General features: G+C 40.3%; 1 protein-coding gene across 1 annotated transcript in view; it reads left to right on the top strand.

Annotated features, from left to right (window-relative positions):
* The window catches only part of jph1a (junctophilin 1a), a 39,991-nt gene extending 17,513 nt beyond the window's left edge, over window positions 1-22,478 (top strand). Inside the window, exons 4-7 of the mRNA XM_059326964.1 lie at window positions 9,368-9,486; window positions 17,615-18,351; window positions 19,723-19,819; window positions 19,985-22,478. Coding sequence (XP_059182947.1) covers window positions 9,368-9,486; window positions 17,615-18,351; window positions 19,723-19,803 — 937 coding nt within the window. The 3' untranslated portion in view covers window positions 19,804-19,819; window positions 19,985-22,478. The remainder of the gene's footprint in view (window positions 1-9,367; window positions 9,487-17,614; window positions 18,352-19,722; window positions 19,820-19,984) is intronic.
* The last annotated feature ends 731 nt before the right edge of the window (window positions 22,479-23,209 follow it).

Here is a 23,209-nt window from a genome sequence, read left to right as displayed (position 1 = left end):
ACACAAAGAGCACAGAGCTGAGGTCTGAATCCCTGCCATTGCCCTTCACCAAAACCAGAGGGATCATCTCAGCAAGGGATTCTGTGTCACTCTCTCAACGCGCCAATGAATACTCATATCAGCAGTCAGAGGAGAGCGTATCAGTCTTACAAACATAACAGAGCTTCAAATATGCACCACACAAACACGTGCACAGTATTTATTATAATGCAGTAATTCAGTGTATCCACAGTAGTTTCTGAGAAGCCCCTATACACATTCACACACTGAAATCCGGATGCAGAGAAACACACATACCTGTAACGATGTGTTTTTGGATGCAGGCCAGGTGAAGTCTCAGTGGAAGGTTCAGTGCAGAGCTCCTGCGTAGAGAACACCAGTGGGAGATTAGGTCTGTTTGTAATCCACAGCCAAAAATGTGGGTAGAGTTTGGGGATTTTTTTTCTGTTTAATCAAAATGGATTCTACTCATTCTTCTTCCCAGAAATGAAGTGTGTTTGTGAGCTGAATCTGAGACTATCTCTACCTGCCAGGTCAGCCTTTGTGTCATGAGTAAACACTTTTATTTGAGGGTAAAGAAAAATTAATTCTGAATCTATAAATCATGAAGGTATAGGTCAACAAATACACCAAGGCATTAAATTAAACATATATTTGCTGGAACTATACATATATTTGCTGCATGACTCAAAGAAAAACCCAGTTTGGCATTTTGTGAATTATGCTTATTCACAATCTTGCCAAGAGATGAGGAGATTAATATCACTCTCAAGTCTTAATGCTAATTGGAAGCTAGAGCCAGGACAGACTGGACTTCTAGAAAGACTGGAAATGGGGGAAACTGCTAGCTTAGTTGTGTCCAAAGCTAGTTAGCTAGTTATAGCTAGTAGCTCCGCATAAAACAACTTGTTGTTTTTCAATTGTTTTTGGTAAAGGTAATACAAATAGATTCAACTTGTTAATTAGTGAGTTTAAGGTAGTGGTAGGTGGATTTTTTAAACTGAATGAGTCCAGCTAGCTGTTTACTTCTGGTATCAGTCTTAATGTTAAGCTAAGCTAACCACCTGCAGGCTATAGCTAAATATTTAGCATACAGAGAGTGCTAGCTAGGGTTGCCAACGGAAAAAAAACGGAATTGTCCCGTATTTAGAAACAAAAGCACCCATCCCGTATTTAGGTGAAAAGGGACGCACTTTGTCCTGCATTATTGTGACAGTCAAAAAATAGTCTGTAAATGCCAATGAAAAATGAATGAGAGGGCGCTTTATATGTAAATTTACGGTAAACTTGTTCCCAGGCCCTGCTCTGTGACCAATGAGCTGACAGCATATTCACACACGAGTATGACGATGCAGAATACGCTCATCCCATTGGTCGAGCAGAAGACAACAAAGCAACATGCGTAGGTTACAACTGACACAGACGCCGACACTGCTCTACGGGGCACACCTTCGAGCAGCAATGCCACGAGTACTCCTCCGAGAAAAAAACAGAAAAGGATGCAAAAATACTGAGGAATGAGAAAAGGGAAACACCTGGGTGGGAAAAACTGCGTGATAACACCTATAAAGTGCACTGCACGGTGTGCCGGCGCTCTTTTTTTCCGTAGCCCATGGTGGACTGACTGATCTGAAACAACATGCTTCCAGTACTGCGGTCAAGCAATCTGCACTTTAAATTTTAGTGCGTAATTACATTGCACTTTACGGTAGACCGTTTGTCTGCTGCATGACTCCAAAATAGCCATTCAATTGTATTCATGCTGCTCCAATAAAATAAGTACATCAAATTATTATCAGCAAACTCCAGTGCATTCTTGAAGACCCCATGTGTTCATGACATGAATTTCATGCCTTTTTACTGAACCAATTTGGAATTACGGAATGCCATAATCTTCAAAAATGGCCATTCGATTGCATACATGCTGCATTTTAAAAGCCAATAAAAGGAGTAAATCAAATTGTTATCAGCAAACTCCACTAGATCTTTGAAGAACAGGGCCTAATTGTTATTTCGTATAAAGTGAATTGCTGGATAATAAAATTACAAAATTAAATTAAATCAATAATTGTTTTGTCAAATAAGACAGTCTTTTTATTTCTCCACAATGCAGAGTCAAACCCACAGACTGACCAACAAAGTATTCAGTCAGACTGAACTGAACTGATATCAAACATGCAGTGCAACGTTTGCTCCGGTGTGACTTTCATGTTCTGCTCAAGTCTAAAGAACGTGAGACAGACGCTTCCAGTCATCTGTCACACAATGAGCCGTTATAGTCACATATGAATCTACTGCCCCCGACGTCCACGCAACACAAGTTATCGCAAGTATATCTGCTGTTCCCAAACTTTCCTCAACTTCAAGCTTTACTGCTGTGTATAGCTTTGATACAGCTGTGTCCTTGAAATAACGTTGCGATGGAGTCACATACCTGGTTCCATTGTCTTTAGCATGTAGCTAAAACCATCGTTTCCACAACGTTGTATGGCCTCAAGTCTTTGCACATGAAGAAAGCAATGGATTGTGTTATTTTCTTTGCGCGTTCTGAATTGAGAGGTTTTTTTTGGTACCACCTCAGTCGAAAGAGGAGTTAAAATACTACAGACTGCTGATTGGTAAAAGACAACCACTAGCATAAAACCATGATTTTTAAAAGCTAAGCAACTGGCAACAGCAACCGTAATTATTATATTCACTCAACTCAGATTTTAAAAAATAGCAGCCCGAAATACCAAACCATTCAATTGACGAAGTGCAGACGTTCATCTGTTTGGTTCTCAGACGATCAGCTGACAATCCTGCCGACACCGAGGGGGTTTTATCTGCAGTTGAAAACGAAAGAGAAAAAGGACCTGGTACCAAAAGTGAGCTGAGTCTAGTGAAGCAGAGCCGTACCATGCAGTGGAAACACGGCACTAGTTAAGGTGATTTAATGATCAGTGTGTCTTTCTCTTGCAGCCTTTTCTTCTACAATCTGACAGGTCTATTCATACCTGACACAGTCATGTTCGTCCTATTTCTCTGCACCCTGCTTTATGCTTTCACCTGGCAAGTGTTTTCCATACTGTTGTACATTATTTAAGTGCCTGTTTTTTCCCTGCTGCAGTGCTCTATGTTTTCATGTTTGTGTTCTGTGCCATGTTACCTTGAACAAACATGTTTACTGTAAAGGAAAACATTCAGATTCTAATTTAAGAAACCATATTATTCTGTTAGGCCAGTCATAAGACTGGGGAAATTCAATAATCCTAATTGATCTTAGTTGCTGTTTTTCCTGTTTTGGGTTTGCATATCTCTAGTTTTACTGAAGAGTAACCCGACATGAAAGCAGGGGAATGAGCCCAGAGTCCCAGCCTGCCAGACCATCAGGTTATCCTGAGATCTAAAATACTTTAAGTACAGTACATGTCCATGCCCAAATATTCCCATTATACAGCACCATAGCTCTCTCTTCAGGATAAAGTTAGCTTATCTCATAATAACAGCCACTTCATCTCCCATTTAAACCCTCATTTGCTGTAGCCATTGTCCCCCCACCACTGCAGCCTCTGGTAATGTGAGCCCAGACCTCAACCCAGGAATAATTCCTGAATAATTTCAGAGTCGGTTTTAGCTAACCACTAATAGTGTTAGTCATGCTTGAGTAATCCTGAATTAGCACCAGCCGGGAATTCAATAGCAGGCCTGCACGGATATAAGAGATATGTGCAGGGCAAACTAAGTGCTAATTTGTGCAGACTTTCTGTGATGTTGTGTGCTGCTCTTTTGAACCCGGGGACTGTTTGGGTAAGATACAGGGCAGTCATTTATGTTGATGTATAATATCCTTTCAGGAGCAGATTTGCTCCTGAAAAGATACTGCCCAATTGGAGTGTGGTCTCGAAATATGAACCTGTATAGTAGTAGTTTGTCTTGGTCGTGGGCAATGAAAGAGAGTGATGGAGTATAAAGGGAGATTGTTGAGTTGATGTTTACCATGGGCAAGGTCGAGGCTCATCTTCTATCTTATTATATACTGTACCAGTCAGCATTCCAGAGTCCAAGCTTGGACTGACGGGGAGGGGGAATGAGACTGTGATGGAGAGAAGAAAGATGAGGAAAAGAAAAGGGGAGGGTGGCGTTATTGGAAGAAGCAAATGGGGGGGTTGGAGGGGACCGAGAGGCGGAGGGGGTGCAGAACTGTGTCAGCATATGTGAGGGAGATTCTTCAAATAGGCCATAGCCTGGGGAGTGATGGCCTTAAGCTCCGGTCGGGGGGAATGTGCACACACGACACACAATCACACATAAACAGGCACATAATACAGATACACATACTGTATTCTGCGGTAGGCTGAGGTATTAAAAACCTTTAAGGAAGATGCACCATGCCGCGTGGGAGCTGGGGTTTGAAATTTAACCCTACAGTAAAATTAGAGGGGTTGAGATGCATAACTCAGCAGTTCTAAATACCCAGGAGTCTTTAGAGTCTCATTCTCTGTCTCTATCCAGTTCTGTCTGACTCTCCTTTCCATTTCATTACCTTTTTCTCAGTTTGTGTTTTTACTTTTCTCTCTGTTTTTCCCACCCTCATCCTTTATCTCAAACACACACATAGCCACACATTCCACAGAGAGAAATGCCGCACCCGCTAACACTAGCTGCCAAACTGACTCAACACTTTTCACACGATTCATTCCTCACCGTAATGAAACAACCATGGATCTCACCAGGCCTTCATCAGTATCATCTCTCCACTGGGGCTTCACTCCAAAACCAATTGCTTGAAAGTCTTTGCTCCTTTTCTACACTTAGTCCAAATTACAACAAACTGTTGTGTGTGCTCGCGCGCGTGTGTGTGTGTGTGTGTGTGTGGTGTTTGCATGTGTGCCAGCAGGTGCATTTATGGATTCAAATACCTTGATTTGCTTGGACCTATCCCCAGCAATCAACCAGACAGGAATGCCTGCAGAGCCCAAAACTAGACGTGAACAGGTGTTGCTTTATATTCAGAGGCAGATCAGCTTCAAGTAGCAAAGTTGCAGACTGTGTGACAAGTTATAGAACTTAAAACTTTTTCAAAGGTCAATCGTGAGCTTGCATATGGTTTGCCCAGGCTTTTTTTCTTGGCCTTGAATGTGTGACAATGCATTGCATAATTTGGCCTGAAAAATGTGATTATCTGTCTTCGTGCTTGCTTGTGCACATTATAAATGGGCTTTGCAGAACACAAACTCATAGGGTAATGCATATTTTGCATTTTTTTGTATTAACAATTAATCAAATGACTATGTGTAAAAGGAAAGAAGAAAGGGGTTGCTTGTAGTTAGGAACCTACAGAGAAGTAATGCCTCACTCACCAACTTAGAAAGATAATAGAATAGAAGAAATATACATATATACATTGCTCATTGACTGGTACATAACCAAACCGCAATTGTTGTTAGTTGTTATGGATATGGCTAGTTAGCTAGCTAGTGCTGTCATCTCCTAGTGGCGGGGAGTGAAGCGGAGGGACTGTTAGACCTGCAATTGACCACCAGCCCCCTGCTGGGTTCATTTACTGTCACCAGTGTAGTAATCAGCATTCAGCAAGCTCACTAGCTGATTAGCAGACAGCTAGCTAGTTAGGTAGCATGCAAGTTTTTCTTTCCATGCTTTGTACTACTCTCCCGCTTGCTTGGTTGTTACTGAAAAACCTCACATCAGTGAGACTGCAACTTGCCGTGAGTTGTTTTTTAAGGAAGTTTATAACACATTAGCTGCTACAAAGGCCACCTATGGCATGAAAAATGGCTGCCGATTTGACCTCCGTGCTAAGTTGATTTTAATGGAAATATCTTTTCTACTCTTATTGTAATTCCACGTTCTGCCATTTTCCTTAGCTATATGAATCATTTTATCACCTTTCAGCCCATTGTTTTGGTTTTACAGCCCAAAAGTTTTAATTCACTCTCATTGTTCTCAAACTCTCACTGTTTAAATGATTGAGATAGCTGTTGTTGGTCAAAAGGCTCTGATAACCTCACTGTAAACTTCATGCCCAGCACCAAATGGCTGATGAAAAAAATAGTAGCAATTAGCTGGTGAACAGAGTTTACCAGCTAAAGATCGAGTGAGTATTGGACTATATAATATGTCAATGTTGTGCATGGAGCATGTTGGCTGCCCCCATGTGGACAAACAGCAAATCATTGCAGGTTTACCACTCAATGCATTGTGGAAGCTGCCTGTGTCTTTCGCTAGTGTGTGTCTATAAAATGAAATTTTCCAATGCTTGGATGAAAACCAACCAACCCTTTCGTCTCTACTCTCCACATGCCCATGTTTTCTCGCCTTTCATTTCACTCTTGTTCCATTGCTCTATCACACCTCTACTCCCATCATTCTCTGCCTGTCACCTCCCACCACCAGACATCCTGTCTGTGAACAGTCTGCATCGCTTCCTGTGCCTGCCCGTGACTTTTATGCCCACTCTACCTAAAGGGAACTGTTAAGATCCTTAGGATATGTCATGGGCACGCTGTATACATTCATGACGCATTCATGCCTCCTTTCATTTGCCTGCACATTTCACACATTTCAGAAATAGACACATGTATGCCCTTGTGGTAGCATGAGTGCCGAGTGGATGTCTCAGGTATACATGTCAGTGGTGTGATGTAACTGGAATGCTTTAATGTCAGATTTTTAACAGGGAAGTGGTCTAAAGTAAGAATATGAAGCTGCTTTTAGCAACATTGGTGAAATTCCTGCATGTTTGTAATAACTCTTGGAAATTAAGCTATGCATTGTGTGATACACTTTCTGAAATTGTATTTCTATATGCAGCTGGTCAGTGTTTTGCAGAGACTGGACACACAGCTTGAGTGTGTCCTTTGTCTGTGTGTAATGCAGGGACTTATTTCTGGAGAGGAAACAGTCCGTCTCTCCTGCCAGCATATGGCTCCTCATGCATTTTAATGTCTCACTGTCCCAGACCATCAAAAACAGCACAGCACAGAGTCCAAGGACAGAGAAGTAGTCGGAAATAGAGACATCTGTCCGTTGGGGTCACTGACGGAAAGATAAAGGGAGGGAGGAGGAAAGGAGGGAGAGGGGATGAGGGGATGCAGCGTCAATAGACAGATGAAGTGGGATCGGAAACAGGGGCATTGATTGAAAGAGAGAAGGGATGGTGAAAGAAAGAGGGAGAGGAAGATGGATGAGTGGGGTTAAGCAGGGCACAAGCCACAGCTGTCAATACTTGCAGTGATACTTGGACAGCCCATCTGGATCCTTGCATTCCATGTTGCACTGTCATGTATTGTGTAAGACTTTCACTCACTGTTCATACAGTAAGTGACTCATCCATTGCCTTTCACTGATGCATTTTATATTGTTGCATAATTAGGTCTTTTTTCTTTTTTTTTTTGAAGGAAGTCTTGCAGTGGTTGCAGCATCCTCCTTGCCTGATATCCTCTTGGCTCTGTGATTGCATGTGCATGAGCATGTTTACGTGTACAGTATCTTTCGGTGGAGTTTTCAAGGGATTTGTTAAGCAGGTCACCCCCAGGCCTCTGTCTGTCTCACCATGGTACGCTCCCGTAATACCTCTCAGTGCTAATGCTAAGCTCACATTGATCCCAGAACGTATTACTCTTCTGCCTTTTGGTTTTTGAGCTTCTGCATAGTAATGTAGATGTGGATGCAGGCTCTTCTCAGCTGCATATTGTTATCATTGCTGTCTTTTTTTTTTCTTCCTTCTCTCAGGCTCATGGTAGATTGATGTAGAAATGGACTGAAAACACCTTTGTTAAGAGTACCCAAGATCTTGGAAATTTTGTTAGTATTAGTTTATGTATTAATCAACTAACTAACTAACTAACTAACTATATATATATATATATATATATATATATATATATATATATATATAATTTATATTATTTTACATTTTATTATGTTATATTATTATATATTTCATTTTATTATTTTATTTTATTATAGTATGTATGTATTATATTATTAATTGTTATAGTATTATATTATTTATTATTATTTTTTTTATATATTATTATATTTTTCATTGTTGTATTATAGTATTTTATTATTCATTATTATATTATTTTATATTATATTATGTTATATTATATTATATTATATTATATGCATGGGATTCAAACCGAAGCCTTCACTCCACCACCTGCTCTGACATACATGATATGATATGATATGATATGATATGATATGATATGATATGATATGTATGTGTGTGTGTGTGTGTGTGTGTTTTGGGCACTGCTCTTGTGTGCATCCAGCAGCAGTGCAGTGCTCCAGACTGGATTAAGGTTTTGCTTGGATGTGGCTACGCTCCATTTGGAAAATCAGGATTTGGATTTGAGATAGAAGCACAAGGGGAGGTGTTATGTTATCCTCCAAGAGGGACAGGCTGAGTGATACAGCTCAAAGATGATGAGAAAGGGGGAGGGATGGAGGGTCAGGGAGGAGGAGCAAGAAAGAGAAAAAGATAGTAGAGGGAAGCTGGTGATGATGTCGGTGTCATGGCTGACATGGCAGCTGACAGCTGTCTCAGAACAGTCAAATATTTGTGTGTTTTTATGTTGTTAAAATGCACTATAAAGTGCCTTTTGTTTCATCAGAAGTTGTCAGTTGTCATAAACATATAACACAATAAGGACATGTGGAGGTTTTATTATAAATGGCCAAACATTTGCACACATATGAGTACAATAATAAGTCTCTTGAAATGTATTTCCCTATTATTTATTTTTTTACCATTTTCTTTTTTCGGGGTGTACGTGATTCTGGCCCAAAATGAAAATACTTTGGTTTTTATTGTCCTCAACAAATATTTTTGAGAAAAGAGACCATTTCTATTCTACTTTCATTATAAAGTTAAACATGTGCAACAAAATGCTGTTGACCCTGTCATTATGTTGTAACTGCCCCTTTAAGAAACAAGTTGATGTAATCAGTGACATCACCACCACCCACCAATTTCTCTTTTTTCAATGGAGGTTAAATCAAGTACAACAATTACAATAAGTATTTATACTTATTTCGTCATTTTCACCATATTATGTTTGTAGTTGGATGTTCATATTAAAACTTCCTGCCCACCATGTGTTCATGAAATGTTTTTAGAAAGAAACTAAATATCTTTATGAAAATGCACATTTTATACTCACTTCTGTCCAGGAGCTTGACCAACATGCAATTCTAACTAAAGTCTACTTAATGCATGAATATAAAGTCTCAAAGGCACTTTATGGTGATATTGACCCACACTTCTTTCACACATGCTGGTTTTCATCCTCTGCATGCCTTTACCTTGGAGTTAACATGCATCTCTGATATTATCTCTGTTTGTGTTTTCTTCCAGAACGGCCCATGCCAGGACAAAAAGCGAGGCTGCAGACCAGGCCGCCATCTCTGCTGTACACGATTCAGAAATTGCCAGGGCGGTAGCGAGGGAGCTCTCCCCCAACTTCTACCAACCAGGTATTTTAAAGAGTGATCGTTGTGGCAAAGTGTGGACATCAAACAGCCTCAGCAGGGATACGTGTCTTAAGTCTCTGAAGATACTTTCCCACTGTCAGAATGTGAAATAAACACTTGGACTGCAGGTGCACTGAGGGGTTAGGGAGGTCAGATGTGTGATGAAATACAAAACTTTGAATATATTTTAAGTGGCTAAATTTCCATAAACCTTTGACTGCATGCAAACAAGGTTTTGAGACAAGACATGACTGACCCGGAGATGAAGTTGCAGTCTTTGCTAAGATTGTAACAGAACCCTGGAGGGGGGCTTTAACACATGAGTACTTTACGGCCGACACTGGGACATTTACCCAGCCAAGCTATTCTAAAATCCCCCCTGCACCTCCATTATCTCTTTTTTTAGCTGCACCCTCCTTGAGGCAACCAATTTGTCCATTTAAACCATGTTTTTAGGAATTGTATAACTGGGAAGAGGCTGGGTACTTTGTGTGAATACTGATGTTTGCACAGTTTCGAGCTATTTACACAGGTTGTGTCTGAGTTGGTAATGAGCTTGTTTTGGGTGCACAAAAGCATGGTTTTCAGTGTTCCAGGGCTGAAATCGAAAACTAGAGAAGTATTGAGGATGGCTGCTAACACCACAATGGGGGCCTGTGTGTGTGTGTTGACAAAGCAGAGCCTGCTTGAAGCGAGGTACTGTATTCTGGATGGAAGCTTCGTCTTTGCTGTCAAAGGCCTGTGGTAACAGCTCGGAGATACTTGCTAAAATTTGCAGCCACAAACCCTGCCAAAAAAAAGTGAGAAAATGTTTTCTGTTCTTTTAGTTTTTCGGATCATCCAACTTGTGCTTTAGTGGAGTGTAGAAATGTCTTACAGGTACAGTAAGTGCATGGAGGTCAAAGAAACCTACTGCTCCCAATACCAAGTAGTTCTCATCTTTCCTCCACTCGGAGGTTTAACAGGCACACTGCCATACTATACAGCAGCTCACAGCACTGGGTGTCGACTCGACTCTGTTTAGTTCATTTACAAGGTAAGCTGAGTTTTACAAGGAAACGCTGGATATATAATACAACACAAATAGTGTGAGGTACAAATCCTTTCTGGTAGAAGAGGTGGGGTCAGACGTGGAACACAAGGACACAGAGAGGGCAACGTAAGAAAAGGGGGATTCAAAATGTTTTCAATGTAGCACAGGGCTGGGCAATGTGGCCAAAATCTTCTACACTGATATAGGTCATTTCATATCTCAATTATGTTATACAGGGTTACCCATAAAGTTGGAATACATTTTTTTTTTACCTCTTTCTATTAAATGATTGTGAAAATGTTATATAGTGGCTCAGAGGAAAGCGCTCCAGAGGGTCATAGACACGATCCAGAAAATCACAGGCTGCCCTCTCCTCAAACTGGAAGAACTATACAGTTCTCGCTGCCTGAAAATGGCTGAGGACATAATTAAGAACAATTCCAACCCCAGACACTCACTTTTTGAACTGTTGCCATCAGGCAAAAGATACAGATCCATAAAAAACAAAGACAAACACGTTCAAGAACAGTTTTTATCCAAATGCAGTACAAAGAATTCACCAACACAAAAAAAAATGTTTTCTGATCGTGGTTGTGTAATGTAACAGAATGTCTGTATGAATGCTGCTTTTATTTATTATTACGTTTAATCTATTTTTATATTACCTTCTGGCATTTAAACTATTTTATATATTTTAGGGATTTTATTTATTTTTATGGAATTCACACCGACTGGTGAGCATGTTTTCTAATTTCATTGTACTGGTGACAGTGACAAATTAAGATCTATCTATCTAATGAATAATAATAATAAAATGTATTCTTGACAGATAAAGTGTATATGTTCCCAAAACTTTATTAATCAATCTCTTCCAAAACATATCACAATGAAAATGAAACCACAATTAAAAGAGGATTGAAAAAAATTATTCCAACAAAATTATTCCAACTTAATGGGCGACCAAGTATATTCTTCATCTTCCAGATACTGCTGTGGGAATTAAATACCCAACAAATGAGAAGTATTTCAGTATTTTCTCATTTAATTAAGATGTAAAAAAATAAATAGATAAATATATTCTGTGCCAATATCTTAACTAAGGCCTGGGCTGTTGATCATAATAGAAAGGATATAGACCCAAAATGTGCAGACCTCCACCGAGGCCAATGGTGCATTCACATGATGAGTTGCAATTTGGAAACAATATGGATGCAACAAGGAAGATGCATTGTATATTTTATTTCTCAGAGTATTGTTGTGTGTGACAATGAGGAGCGAAGAAAACAGAGCAGATGAGCCATGAAATATGGTCAGAAAACAATTTTTCTTCCAATTATTCCAACACTACATGAATGAAGCACACATACATTGTCTAACAATGTGAACAAAAGTGAAACTAAATTTGTGTATCCGCACCGAAATGTAATGGGTACTTCTTTGGCCCAAGCTACTCCCTTTCACCAGGTTTTATTCAAAAATGGGCCAGCAGTTTTTCTGTAATAAGGGCTTTCAGTTCAGTTTTAAATTGCAATGAAAACGTAACCTCTTGGTGGAGATAAAAATATATGCAATAGACATTTTTATGTCGTTTTGACATGTATATCATCAGATTAGCCCACCCTAATGTAGGATTATCGTATTTTTTTCCATCTTGGTTAATATTGGTATTTTCTAAGAGCAGATTTAGACCAGTATTTGTCTTTGCTTCAATTTAACATGTTTTACTTTTGGGTTTCTCTCTGACAAAAAAAAAACCCATCGTGCATTCATACTAACCAGATAAGCCAGTATTTGGTTCTGAGTATTGTAAGAGTGCCAGAAGTGCCATTTCATACCTTTTTATTTAACTTTTATTTACAGTGTAAGATCTATACCAGCCTTGTCTCTTCCACTGTTTGTTATATATTTAGGCCTATGAGCAAGCCGACCTTGGGCCCTTGCCAAAAGCCACAGCAAAATAGTGGGTGACAAATAGATCAACAATGGGACCCATTCAAGCATGCCCCTCCACTAAGCTGCAGAAATGGGCAGCCAGGGCCAGCGGCTTGTTTGTGTTGTGGAAAACAGTGATCATGCTTGGCAGGCCGGGTGATCTCCGGGTTCACAAGTCTGCTCGGAGAGTGTCCTTGCCTTATAAGTCGGATCATGAATGAGAAAGCGGGCGATGTCATAATTATGTGCAGCGCCGGGCGACATCTGAGCCGCAGCGTTTAAACGTTCGGTTACGTAAGCGTGTCTGGTCGGTCCAGCCGAAAGCCAGACAGGCACCTGCAAAACGGATTTTCCATACATTCATTTTATTTCTAGTTTATGACCATTTAGAGTTATAAGATAAGGAATAGAATATAAAAGCAGTTTGGGGGATCTAAAATAGCCTACTTTTAGGTTTGTTGCTGATAATTATCATATTTGAGTGTAAACATTTTCCTTCATTTGCAGCTCCCTTGCAAAAATGATCACCACTAGTGTTAACTCTTAAGAAAAAATTGACTGCGTTTAAGTAGGCTGGTGTAGGATACACTTTTTGCGTCTATCCAAATGTTTCAGTGCGACACTCAATCGGAGTCCCTTGCAATTGACAGAACTTTCCCAAACTAATCTGCTTTGTTTCCTGAGTGTCTACCTCTACAGTGGAAATATTCTCACTTACCCCCATCCCACAGCTTCTAATAAGTCCTCTAGGGTAACAACCAGGGGTCTAAACCCCTTGTTGTTTGTAATTGGCATTTCAGACTCATAGCAGATTATCACCCAGATTGGGAGAGAGTACTTCAAAAGGGAAGAGAGGGTCACAGGGAATAGGACCCTGACCTTTATGATTGGTTCACACACAGCACCCTGGAGGGGGAGCAGCAAGGGTTAGCTAGGCGTGGTCTGCGTTGTGACGTTAATTGGGCTATATTTGGTGGCGATGTGTGCTCACTGGGGTCTAATGGAGACATAGCTGAAATCCTTATGCACTGAGAGGAGCTTGGCCCCGCACTCGGCCCTCTCCAGGGCTGACACAGAGCAGCTGTCGCTTCCTTCAGCCAGTCACAGGGGGGGGCCTGCTTGACCCAGTCAAGGTACACTTGGACCAGGTGGAACCATAAAAACTTGGACCTGTCAGGGCTGAAAACCAGACATGAGCAGGTGCTGCTTTATATTCATAGCAGCAGGTGTCGTGGAGTTTCAAGACAGTAGTTCAGCTGAAGTTCAAAGTTATGCAGCAACTTCTTTCAAGGATACATAATAATTATTTTAAGATATCACCCATCCTTCCCTTTTCCTTTTCCTCTTTTTGGGAGGAAAAAAGTTGATCAGAATTATATGAAAGGCAAAGTTCCAAAATGTTTTATTTTAAGCCATAAAATGTAAAGTTTGTTATCCGTTCTTCTTCTTTTTGACTCTTGTCACGCAGCGTCTTCTATCTTCCACCTGTCTCCGTCAGTCACATGTCACTTCATGTGAACCTGAGGCCTTCCATGTTCTTCTTTGCATGTGACCACTTACAGACAAAGCACAGGAAGGCTGTCATTACACTCAGTAGCCACTTGCTTGTGTGTGTGTGTGTGTGTGTGTGTGTGTGTGTGTGTGTGTGTGTGTGTGTGTGTGTGTGTGTGTGTGTGTTTGAGTGCAAATGTAAATGAATGAATGTCAGTTTGGAGCCTTATACCAATTTTGATCACAATCAGGGTACTAGTGTGCATGTAAACTCTCCCTATGTAACGGTAGCAGAAGTAATCTGGCTAAACAATGACAGCTCCCCCTGCCCATCTGCCACTGTGAGTAGGAGGAATAAAGAGAACATCTAAAAAGTGGCAAAATGAGACATGAATATGAAATATAAGTGTAGAGAAAATGCCGAGATCCACTTTAAGAACAGACTAATACTGTACATATATAACACATCCATATTATTTTAATGTGAATAGAATAAAGCAACAACAACAGCCTTAGCTCTGTGTTGGATTGTCATGAAGAACAATATAACAGAAGATATTTCCTTTCAGGTCAAAGTTGCTGTATTTCCCTTTAAATCAAGGGGTTTATCATACTAGATTATATGCTATAGTCCGTTTGTGGATCTTCCGTTAAATCCAGAATGATGCATAATGGCAACAGATGTGATAACAGCACTTACTGTACTCCTTCCCCCCATATATACACACATCCATGCATGCACACTCATCCTGAAGCTCCCCTCTTGCTACTGCTGTTCATCTCATATTCAGGTCAGTAGGGGTTAGGCTGGGTCTTTAACTGCCGATCCGTTGTGTTTTGTGAGTGTGTGTGTGTGTGTGTGTGTGTGTGTGTGTCAGCGCGTGTGTTTTGCCAGGAGTGCACCGGAGCAGAAAATGTGCTTTGGATTAACATGAAGAAAACTGGCAACCACATCTTAAACCAAAGCTTGTATTATAATAGCCTCAAAGAGACAATGATGAGGTAGAAAGACACATTTTACAATTCTTGAAAATAATAAAATGTACATATCTTAAATTCATCGGAGTATTTTTGTCTTGGTCTGGACTAATACAGTGGCCCGTTTTAATGGCCGTCTTTGGAAGGCTGCAGACTCAGCCCAGCTGATCAATGTTCAGATGAAAGAAACACCACGGCCATTTGGGTAATTGAGTCCCAGTTCATGTTCCAGCTGACCTGGCAGGATTCCTTGGTAGGGTACATCTACTAAATCTTCACTCACTCATCACGACAGGATTTACACATGCTAAAGTATCTGCAAAACAACCACAAGTAATTAGATTAGCATTACAATTTCAAAAGATTCTTTAGCAGCTTTCTAGCAGAGCTGCAAAGATTAGTCAACTGCACGATAGTTGATCGACAGAAGAATTATTATTTAATTAATTTTTCTTGCAAAAATCTCAGAAAATGCTTTGGACCACTTTGGACTGATGTAATTGACATTTTTTACTACTTATTGACATTTTAATAGATTAATTGAGAAAATAATCAGCTAATTAATCAACAATAAAATAATGGTTAGTTGCAGCCCAACTTTCTAGTGTTTCAGAACAAAAAAAAAGCATCTTCAGCATATTTTGGAATCCAGCATGGCTTCAGAAGTGTAGTGGAAGTAGATTTTAATGACTGCCGGTGTTGCACTTCTATGTGAGCGTGAGGCTCGGGGTCATTTAAGTGGCGAGAACCATTCAGAAAATGTCTGGAACCCCTCGCAGGAATCTGTCCCCAAACAGAGTGAAACTGCTCAGGCCCGCCCACGAAGCCAGAAGTCTTATTGAGTTATGGTGTGAAATTAATCTCTGCAGATATATTAAGCTCTGCAGATGTTCAAATGTCCCCCCAGTCTCTTTGTAGTAGGTCTTATTGGTTGTGGAGGTTATGAAACAAATTAGGAATGCCATGCAGCCAAAAAATACTTTGAGGTTTATGAAAATAATCTGCATTAAAGGCGTTTACACTGATATGCGACTTGTTCCCTTCTGGATTTGATGTTTGCACAATTGTTCTTAGAGGGGATATGTTCCAAATCTAAATCAATACTGATTGTTTTCCATTGAATAACAGTGTCATACTTGCATATAAGAGGTAAATCCTTTTGACTGATCTCTGAGATTAACCCGTTTTTAACTCATTCAATACTGAACATGAAAACATGAGAATCACATCACCCAACCACGGCTCAGTATAAAGTATCTGGCGGGGGTGAATAGGTGTGAAAAACAAGCAAAGTGTTCATTCTTTCTACTTCAAAATATTAAATAAATCTAAATAATTTTCTAGATGCACTTCTCTCTATTTCACATTGGCTATATGGGACGCAGAGGATCCTTCTCCTCTCCTACCATCTGATGTGCTTCAAACAAAGCGGCATTGTCCCTCTCTTAGTCACTCTGACACCGTCTAATTTAGGCGAAGTGAAAAAAAAATAGGCAAACAAAGAGCCTGATGTCTCTAATAAATATTAATTCAGCACAGAACAAAGGGACAGATAAAGTGTCATTTTTCTCACATGCAAAGAGGCATTTACATTCAGATTCAGGCCCTTTTGTTGCACACATTAGAGGATGTAATGTTCATAGCGGAAATTCAAAACATATAGTTAAAATAGGAGTGTGCATTTAGTCAGAATCATTAGACAATCTGTGTCCTCTGACCCAGGACCTCAGTCCATAAACTCCTGATGGAGAGAAAAGAGTCGGACAACAGCATGAGCTGCCACAGACAGAAAAGAGCCATTACTGCACCTTATGGTCGAATCTCTTTATCTGTACAGCTGTTGCTGAGAATTGATGTGACATGGGCCTTTCCAGGAAAACAACACACTGATAAAAGAGAATTGCTGATGACAAAGATGAGCCTGCAGAGGGAGGCTTCCTTTTGTGAAATGGTGTTTGTGACCCTGCATTAATAAGTCTATTTTCTCCTGTCTCCCCCAGTCTTCGCGGAATGATTGCATATATAATGTTGATTCATGAATATTTTAATTGAAAGTTCAACTGCGCTTAGGGCCAGCTCTGATTTAAATCTAGCTCGTAGTGGAACTCTCCAGTCAGGCAGGATGGAGAGCAAATTAAAGAGCGCACTGTTCTCCTAATCTGGCTTCTTGGACATTGGCTGCAGTAGAAATGTGGTTGAGGGTTTGGTAGGATCTCCTGTGTCATCATTAAACTGTCTGAACCTCAGATAAAGGGGTATTTGAATTTTGTTTGCCCCTTTTGCAATCATTCTGCATACTTTTGTAGTTGCTTTTTGTGTCTTTGCAGTCATTTTCTGTCTCTTTGTGGTTGTTTTGCCCCTTTTCATAGTTCTAATGAGTCTTCTTTGCAACTCTTTGGTATCTCCTTGTAGTTGTTTGGTCTCTTTATGTCTTCTTGTGTCACTGTGCAGTCCTTTTATGTTCCACAGTGGTCATTTTGAGTCTCTCCTTGTTTGATACGTGTCTGTGGGCCACTGGGCCTGTGCCAAATCAAATCAAACCTGCACCAAACCAAACTAGTAAACAGAAATGACATATCTCCTTGCTCTATGACGTGTGATGATACATGAAAGGCACAAGCTAAGGTGTAGCAGGTGCGCAGGTTTCGTTATGTATTTTTATTATGTTAATGTGTGTCACTTCTCTTACCTCTGCAGGACCTGACTACTTAAAACAACCGTTGAAGGAGCCCGTGGAGATTAAAGAGGTCCCTGTTGAAAAGAAAGACAACTCCCCAAAAGATTCTCCCCACTTCTACCGCAAAGGTACCACTCCTCCCCGCTCCCCTGCGACCAGTCCTGTAGCCACGCCTCCCCCCTCGCCTCACTCCAGCAAGAAGAAAGGTCAGCTCGCCAACAGCACCAGCCGCAAAACCAGCAAAGAAGAAAAACCTTCCCGCAAGACAAGCAAAGAAGAGAAGTCAAGTCATAAGAGCAGCAAGGATGAGCGGTCTAGTAGAAAGCTGAGTAAAGAGGAGAAGTCGGCTGTCACTGATGGCCCCAAAGCTCCTCATCCTCACACCGAGGCTCCACCTAAACCTGCAAAAGTTCAGCAGCCTCCAGCAGCATCTGCTCCTCCTCCTGCACAGCCTCCTGCAGTTCCGGTCAATGGCGAGCTCCACACCGAGTACCACAGTTACTACGTCAAGACCCCTACAAAGGTCCGTCCTCCCCCGGACCCTGAGGAGGATATAGAAGAAGAGCCTACTATCCTGGACCTGGCACGTATGCCCCCACAACCCCCTAGATCCTATAGTATCCCCCCTCCTAAGCCAGCCTCCTTACGGGAGAGCAAGGGCGACCCGAAACTCAGGAAGCAGGATTCCCTAAAGCCAAAGAGCCTCGCAGACACAAAAAAAGCCAGTATGGAGATTGCAGAAAACATGGAAGCAACAGTAAGTATCCATGGTGGGATAGGTGAAAGTGTTTTTGAAGAACTAGTTTGGCATTATGGACGTACAATTATTTATTCAAGAATTAGACTGATACCACTCTTCAGATGTGCTAGCTTAGCTTAGCTTAGCACAAAGACAGGAAGCAGGCAAACAACTAGCCTTGCCCTTAGCAAAGGAAACAACATTTAATTGATCTAAGATCACAAATTAAGATGCATATCTGGTTTATTTACACCGTTCAAAAGCACTTACTAGAATGTCCTCTGGTTGCCAGACAGTTGACCAATCCTATGTCACGCCTGTGTGCACTCCAACAGTTGAGTAAGCTCGGTACCAGCAGAACATCAATCAGTGTTTCCCCTTTCCTGTTATACTTCATAATAATACTAGGTTCATCTGTGTTGAAAAGTAAACCTAATTTTTAAGATGTGTTAAAAGATGTGGCTGGACGACCTATAAAAGCCGCACTCCATACCCTGACCGCTTCACAGTTTTCACAGACATTACATAGTATATAGTTAGATCCTAAGTTACTAAGTCTCAAGCTAACTAGCTAGCTAACATATAGCTACATCAGGAGGAGTTATCCTACTGTCAAATGACCAATGTCAACAAGGTTTGCTTCCTCCTTATTTCTATGTAACCATTAAAAAGATTTGGAAGAAGACAGATAGGTTAGTTGTTGACATATTTTTGAGATGACATGAATTAACGTTAGCCAGAAAGGATGAAAGAAAAACCTTCCTTTGTGATGACTTTATTATCTGTGTAAGCCTGCTTGCTGGCCCGAAGTAACTTTTGGTGTCATTTACTTGGATATACACAATGTTCAGTTTCCCAACAGGGAAAGTGCTGTTGTCCTTGCTGTCGGCTTCTTGAAACTATTCTTGCCTAATGCACAGAAACGAACGCACACTGCAGCACCTAGCTAAACGGTTCCGTCATTGCCATATTTATTTAGCAACAGTAACTGAGAGTGGCGAGACTTTGGATCAGTCAATTATTCTCAGTTGCAAGGGTGATATAGCGTGCAGGTGCTGGGTGCAGAGTTTGTTGCCTTTGAACAGAGATGGGCTAGCTATTTCCATCTGTTTCCAGTGTTTGTGCTTAGCTAATCCAAGCTAACTGACTGCTGACTTCAGATCTACCATACTGACCTAAAACATATCAAATTTCTCATCTAACTTTGGGAAGAAAGTAAATACATTTAATAAATTGTATAACTCTTTTTTTAATACTGCCTTCTTTCTTTCTATTTAAAGGGTTTTTAATAACCTTGTAATGTGAAGAAAGGCAGTTGATATAGTTTGATTGTTGTTGATGATTATGTGATATCTGATCTTTATCATAATGTCATTTTTTTTTTTGCAGGGTCCTAACTCGATCCTTGTTGCTATGGTTATGCTGCTGAATATTGGCCTTGCAATTATATTTGTCCATTTTCTGACATGATGATGTTGTTTCGCAGGTAAGTTCATTTATTTTCCTCAACAACAAACATGAATGAGGATCTGATGATTTCATGTATTTCTGAAGATGAATATGTCCTTTTTACTTTGTGTCTTGTGTGTCCAGTGTGTCTGAATTGTGACCAGCAGCCAATTAAACAAAACCCAACCGTTTTATGTTGCAGTGAAACCATGGCAACCGGTACAGTTGCATCGCCGGCCTTGGAAAATGAAAATGGCGCCAGTGAGACACGGGGGCGGCCATGGGTGTTTAGGAATCAGCGATGACACCGAAGAGAATCAGGAGGAATAAGGCATCACCACCACCAACCTGTCATGGGCCTTCTTTAGGGCCAGCCCTGTGAATTAGCTCTCCTTCGGCTTCTCTGAAAGCTGAGGTAAAATGTCGTGTCTAGTGAGATAAAAAAAAGAAAAAAGTTTAAAAATGCAACCAAACATACACAGTCTGAAAAAAGAAGTAATTGAAACCCACACGTGTGCTGATCCAAGCACTGGTCTCTGTAGCCCACTGCCTTGGCAGAGAGAGCGGTGGGCTGACGGACTTTGCTGGAAGAGTGTGGAGATGCACTTTTAGATGACGGGAGCAAACAGCTGCCTTTCTATTTTGCCATCTGACGTTTTGATGGGGAGATGTGAGCCCGGCGGCCGAGGGGAGGAGGGGGAGAACAGTCGCAGCGGGAGCGTGCTCGGGTATACGGAGCGTTTTCTGGGGTTCACACCACTCTTGCAACAGGAAACTGGGCACGGCCGTTGCCAGCAGTCAGTGCTAGCACGGTCACTAGCCAGTCTTACTCTGTTTACCCAATCATAACAGCAGCTTTCTCAAGCTCCGTCCATTGTAACCCAGGATACACTGCTTTGAACCACTCCTCGTGCATGGTACAGTTTTAACATTTTATTTTTGTTTGTTTTTTGTTTTATTGTAGCTTTTTTCTGTTCGTTGTTGTTCTTTGAATGTTGGTTACCTGCAGTCATATGCTTGTAGTTAAAAAAGGAAATTTCTTCTCTCAAAATGAGTAAATACATTTGTTTTCCCTTTTTATTTTGGAAATTTTACTCATTTCTAATTGAGTTGTAATTTGACATTACACATTCATGTTACTGAAAGTGCAATATGTTTATTTTTTCATAGAAAAGCTTATAGTATATTTTGCCAAAAAAAAGTGGGGGTTGTACCATTATAAAATCATGTGTTCCAACTATTTTATCAGACTCTCTGTCAGACTGGGTTTGAGAGAAGGTGTCGCGTAACAGGCGGCGCTGTGTTTAGGAAGGAGGTTCACACTTTAAAAGCTACCTAGCTCTGTGAGAGTGAAGTAGACAATGTCTTATGTTATTTATGAAATCAAAAGGATAATAATTCATTGCACATGTCAATGAACCATTTTGCTTGAATTCCTTCATTCTATTCTTTGCTTTCAATGTTTCAGTATACCACTAAAATGCAAAGATGCAGTTCCTGCAGCTGCGTCTGTAGGCAGTGCTCGTGAGACTGGATCAAGACGGTCTTGTGGACAGTGGAAGGTGAATTTATTCAGGTTGAGGCCATGGGGAATGTGGCACCAGGGAGAAGGAGAGATGCCTTTAAAAGTCTTTAACAGTACTACTGTTTACCTCAGAAAAAAGATGAGGAAGGGGGGAGGGGAAGAGATGCCATCCTTGTCTTAACTTTGTCGTGTGGGGGGATACTTTGACTGTTGTCATCACCTGAATCATGCTTTTAACTAGCCTCATCGTAGCTGTTTGTAGTCTTTGTTGCAGGTATGGCATGAGTTTCTTTGATTTTAAAAGTGGTTATTTATATGGGTGACATTTACTGTCGCCACTACCAAGGTTAATTATTTATTCAGTGTATAACTGATGTGTTTGTGAACATTGGTCATCATAAAAAGGGCTTTAATAGGGTTTTCTTTGCTGCAATTCAGTTTTGAAGTTCAACTTGACTATATTGTCTGTTACACAATAAGCAGCATATTATGTTTGGAGAATGCTTCAGCCAGTTTGCAAGCTGTCCACATAAAAAACTATCAACATTAAAAAATGTGGAAAAAACAGTAAAAGCAGACCAAGACGCTAAATTACTAAAAAAAAAAACATTGTTATATTACAAATGTGATGCATTAAATAAAGATTCTTCACCCTTTTCTTCGCTACACCCTCTTTTCTTGTTTTAACTGTCTTCACTCGAGCATGGTGAAGACTGGAGTTTCAGAGGGTTTAACAGAACAGCCTGTTTATGGGATATTTTTTGAAATGCAACATTGCATGTTGGAGTCATTTATATATAGATTATTATATACTATTTGTAAGGATTTTTACAGAGCACAATCCAGAATCTGGTATGAGTTGGTATTTTTCTAACAATTTGCACACCTGTATTTTGACAATGAATATAACTTGTTTGTAATTGGTAATGTAATGCACATATGATAATGTTTGACAGTGAAAAAAAAAACTTTATTTCTAATTGGTTGTACTGTATGTACCATTGGGGATGTGAAAGGCAGATGTACTTGTTTGAGTATTTTAGGATATAACGAGGAACTGCGGGAGACTTTTGATATCTCAAGGTTCATGTTACCCCACTGATTTGTGCAAAGTCTTTGGAGATGAAGTTATGTGTATAACAATAAAGATGTTATGCCTTGATAAACTAAATTTTGCTCCTTTCTGATATTTTTCACACTCAGCATTACATAAACAGGTGCATCTCAATACATTACAATATCACTGAAAAATCAGTTTCCAGTAGTTCAAGTCAAATAGCCCCAACCAAGTATTGAGGCCAACATTTCCATATTAAACATACATTTTTAAAATTGGTCTTTTGTAATATTCAAATTTACACACATTCTTGAGACACTGAATTTTAGGTCTTCATTAATTGTAAGCCATAATCATTATAATTAGATTAATTAAGACATGAGATGTTTCATTCTGTGTGTGATGGATCTGTATAATGTGTTATTTCCACTTTTTGAATTGAATTACTGACATAAATAATCTTTCTATGATATTCTAATTCATCTAGATGCACCTGTACTACACAACAAACATCAATGAAACACTTGAATAAAATCTATGGATTTTAATCAATGGATGCAAGATTTCCACTTGTCTTAGACGGATGTTTTAAATTCCAGTCTCGTGTTCACTTCTGTGTATCTCCGAAGTTCATCCTCTCATCTCTGCTTAGCCTCCCAGCAATGATGGCCTCACGATGACCTTCTCATAATGAGATCCGGGGGGAAAAGAGTAGGCATGAAATCAAAGTGTCTTCGTCGGGGTCTCACATTAGCGGTGCGAGCCCAGGCAGGTGCCCCAGTTTGTCTCGGGTCAGTTTGTCCTGTTTCCACTGATGATCAGCCTTGGATTAGTGTAGTGTTACA

Source organism: Centropristis striata, chromosome 23, assembly GCF_030273125.1.
Source record: "Centropristis striata isolate RG_2023a ecotype Rhode Island chromosome 23, C.striata_1.0, whole genome shotgun sequence".
Taxonomy (NCBI): domain Eukaryota; kingdom Metazoa; phylum Chordata; class Actinopteri; order Perciformes; family Serranidae; genus Centropristis; species Centropristis striata.
The sequence above is the reverse complement of the archived record's forward strand: the minus strand, read 5'-3'. Positions and strand labels throughout refer to the sequence as shown.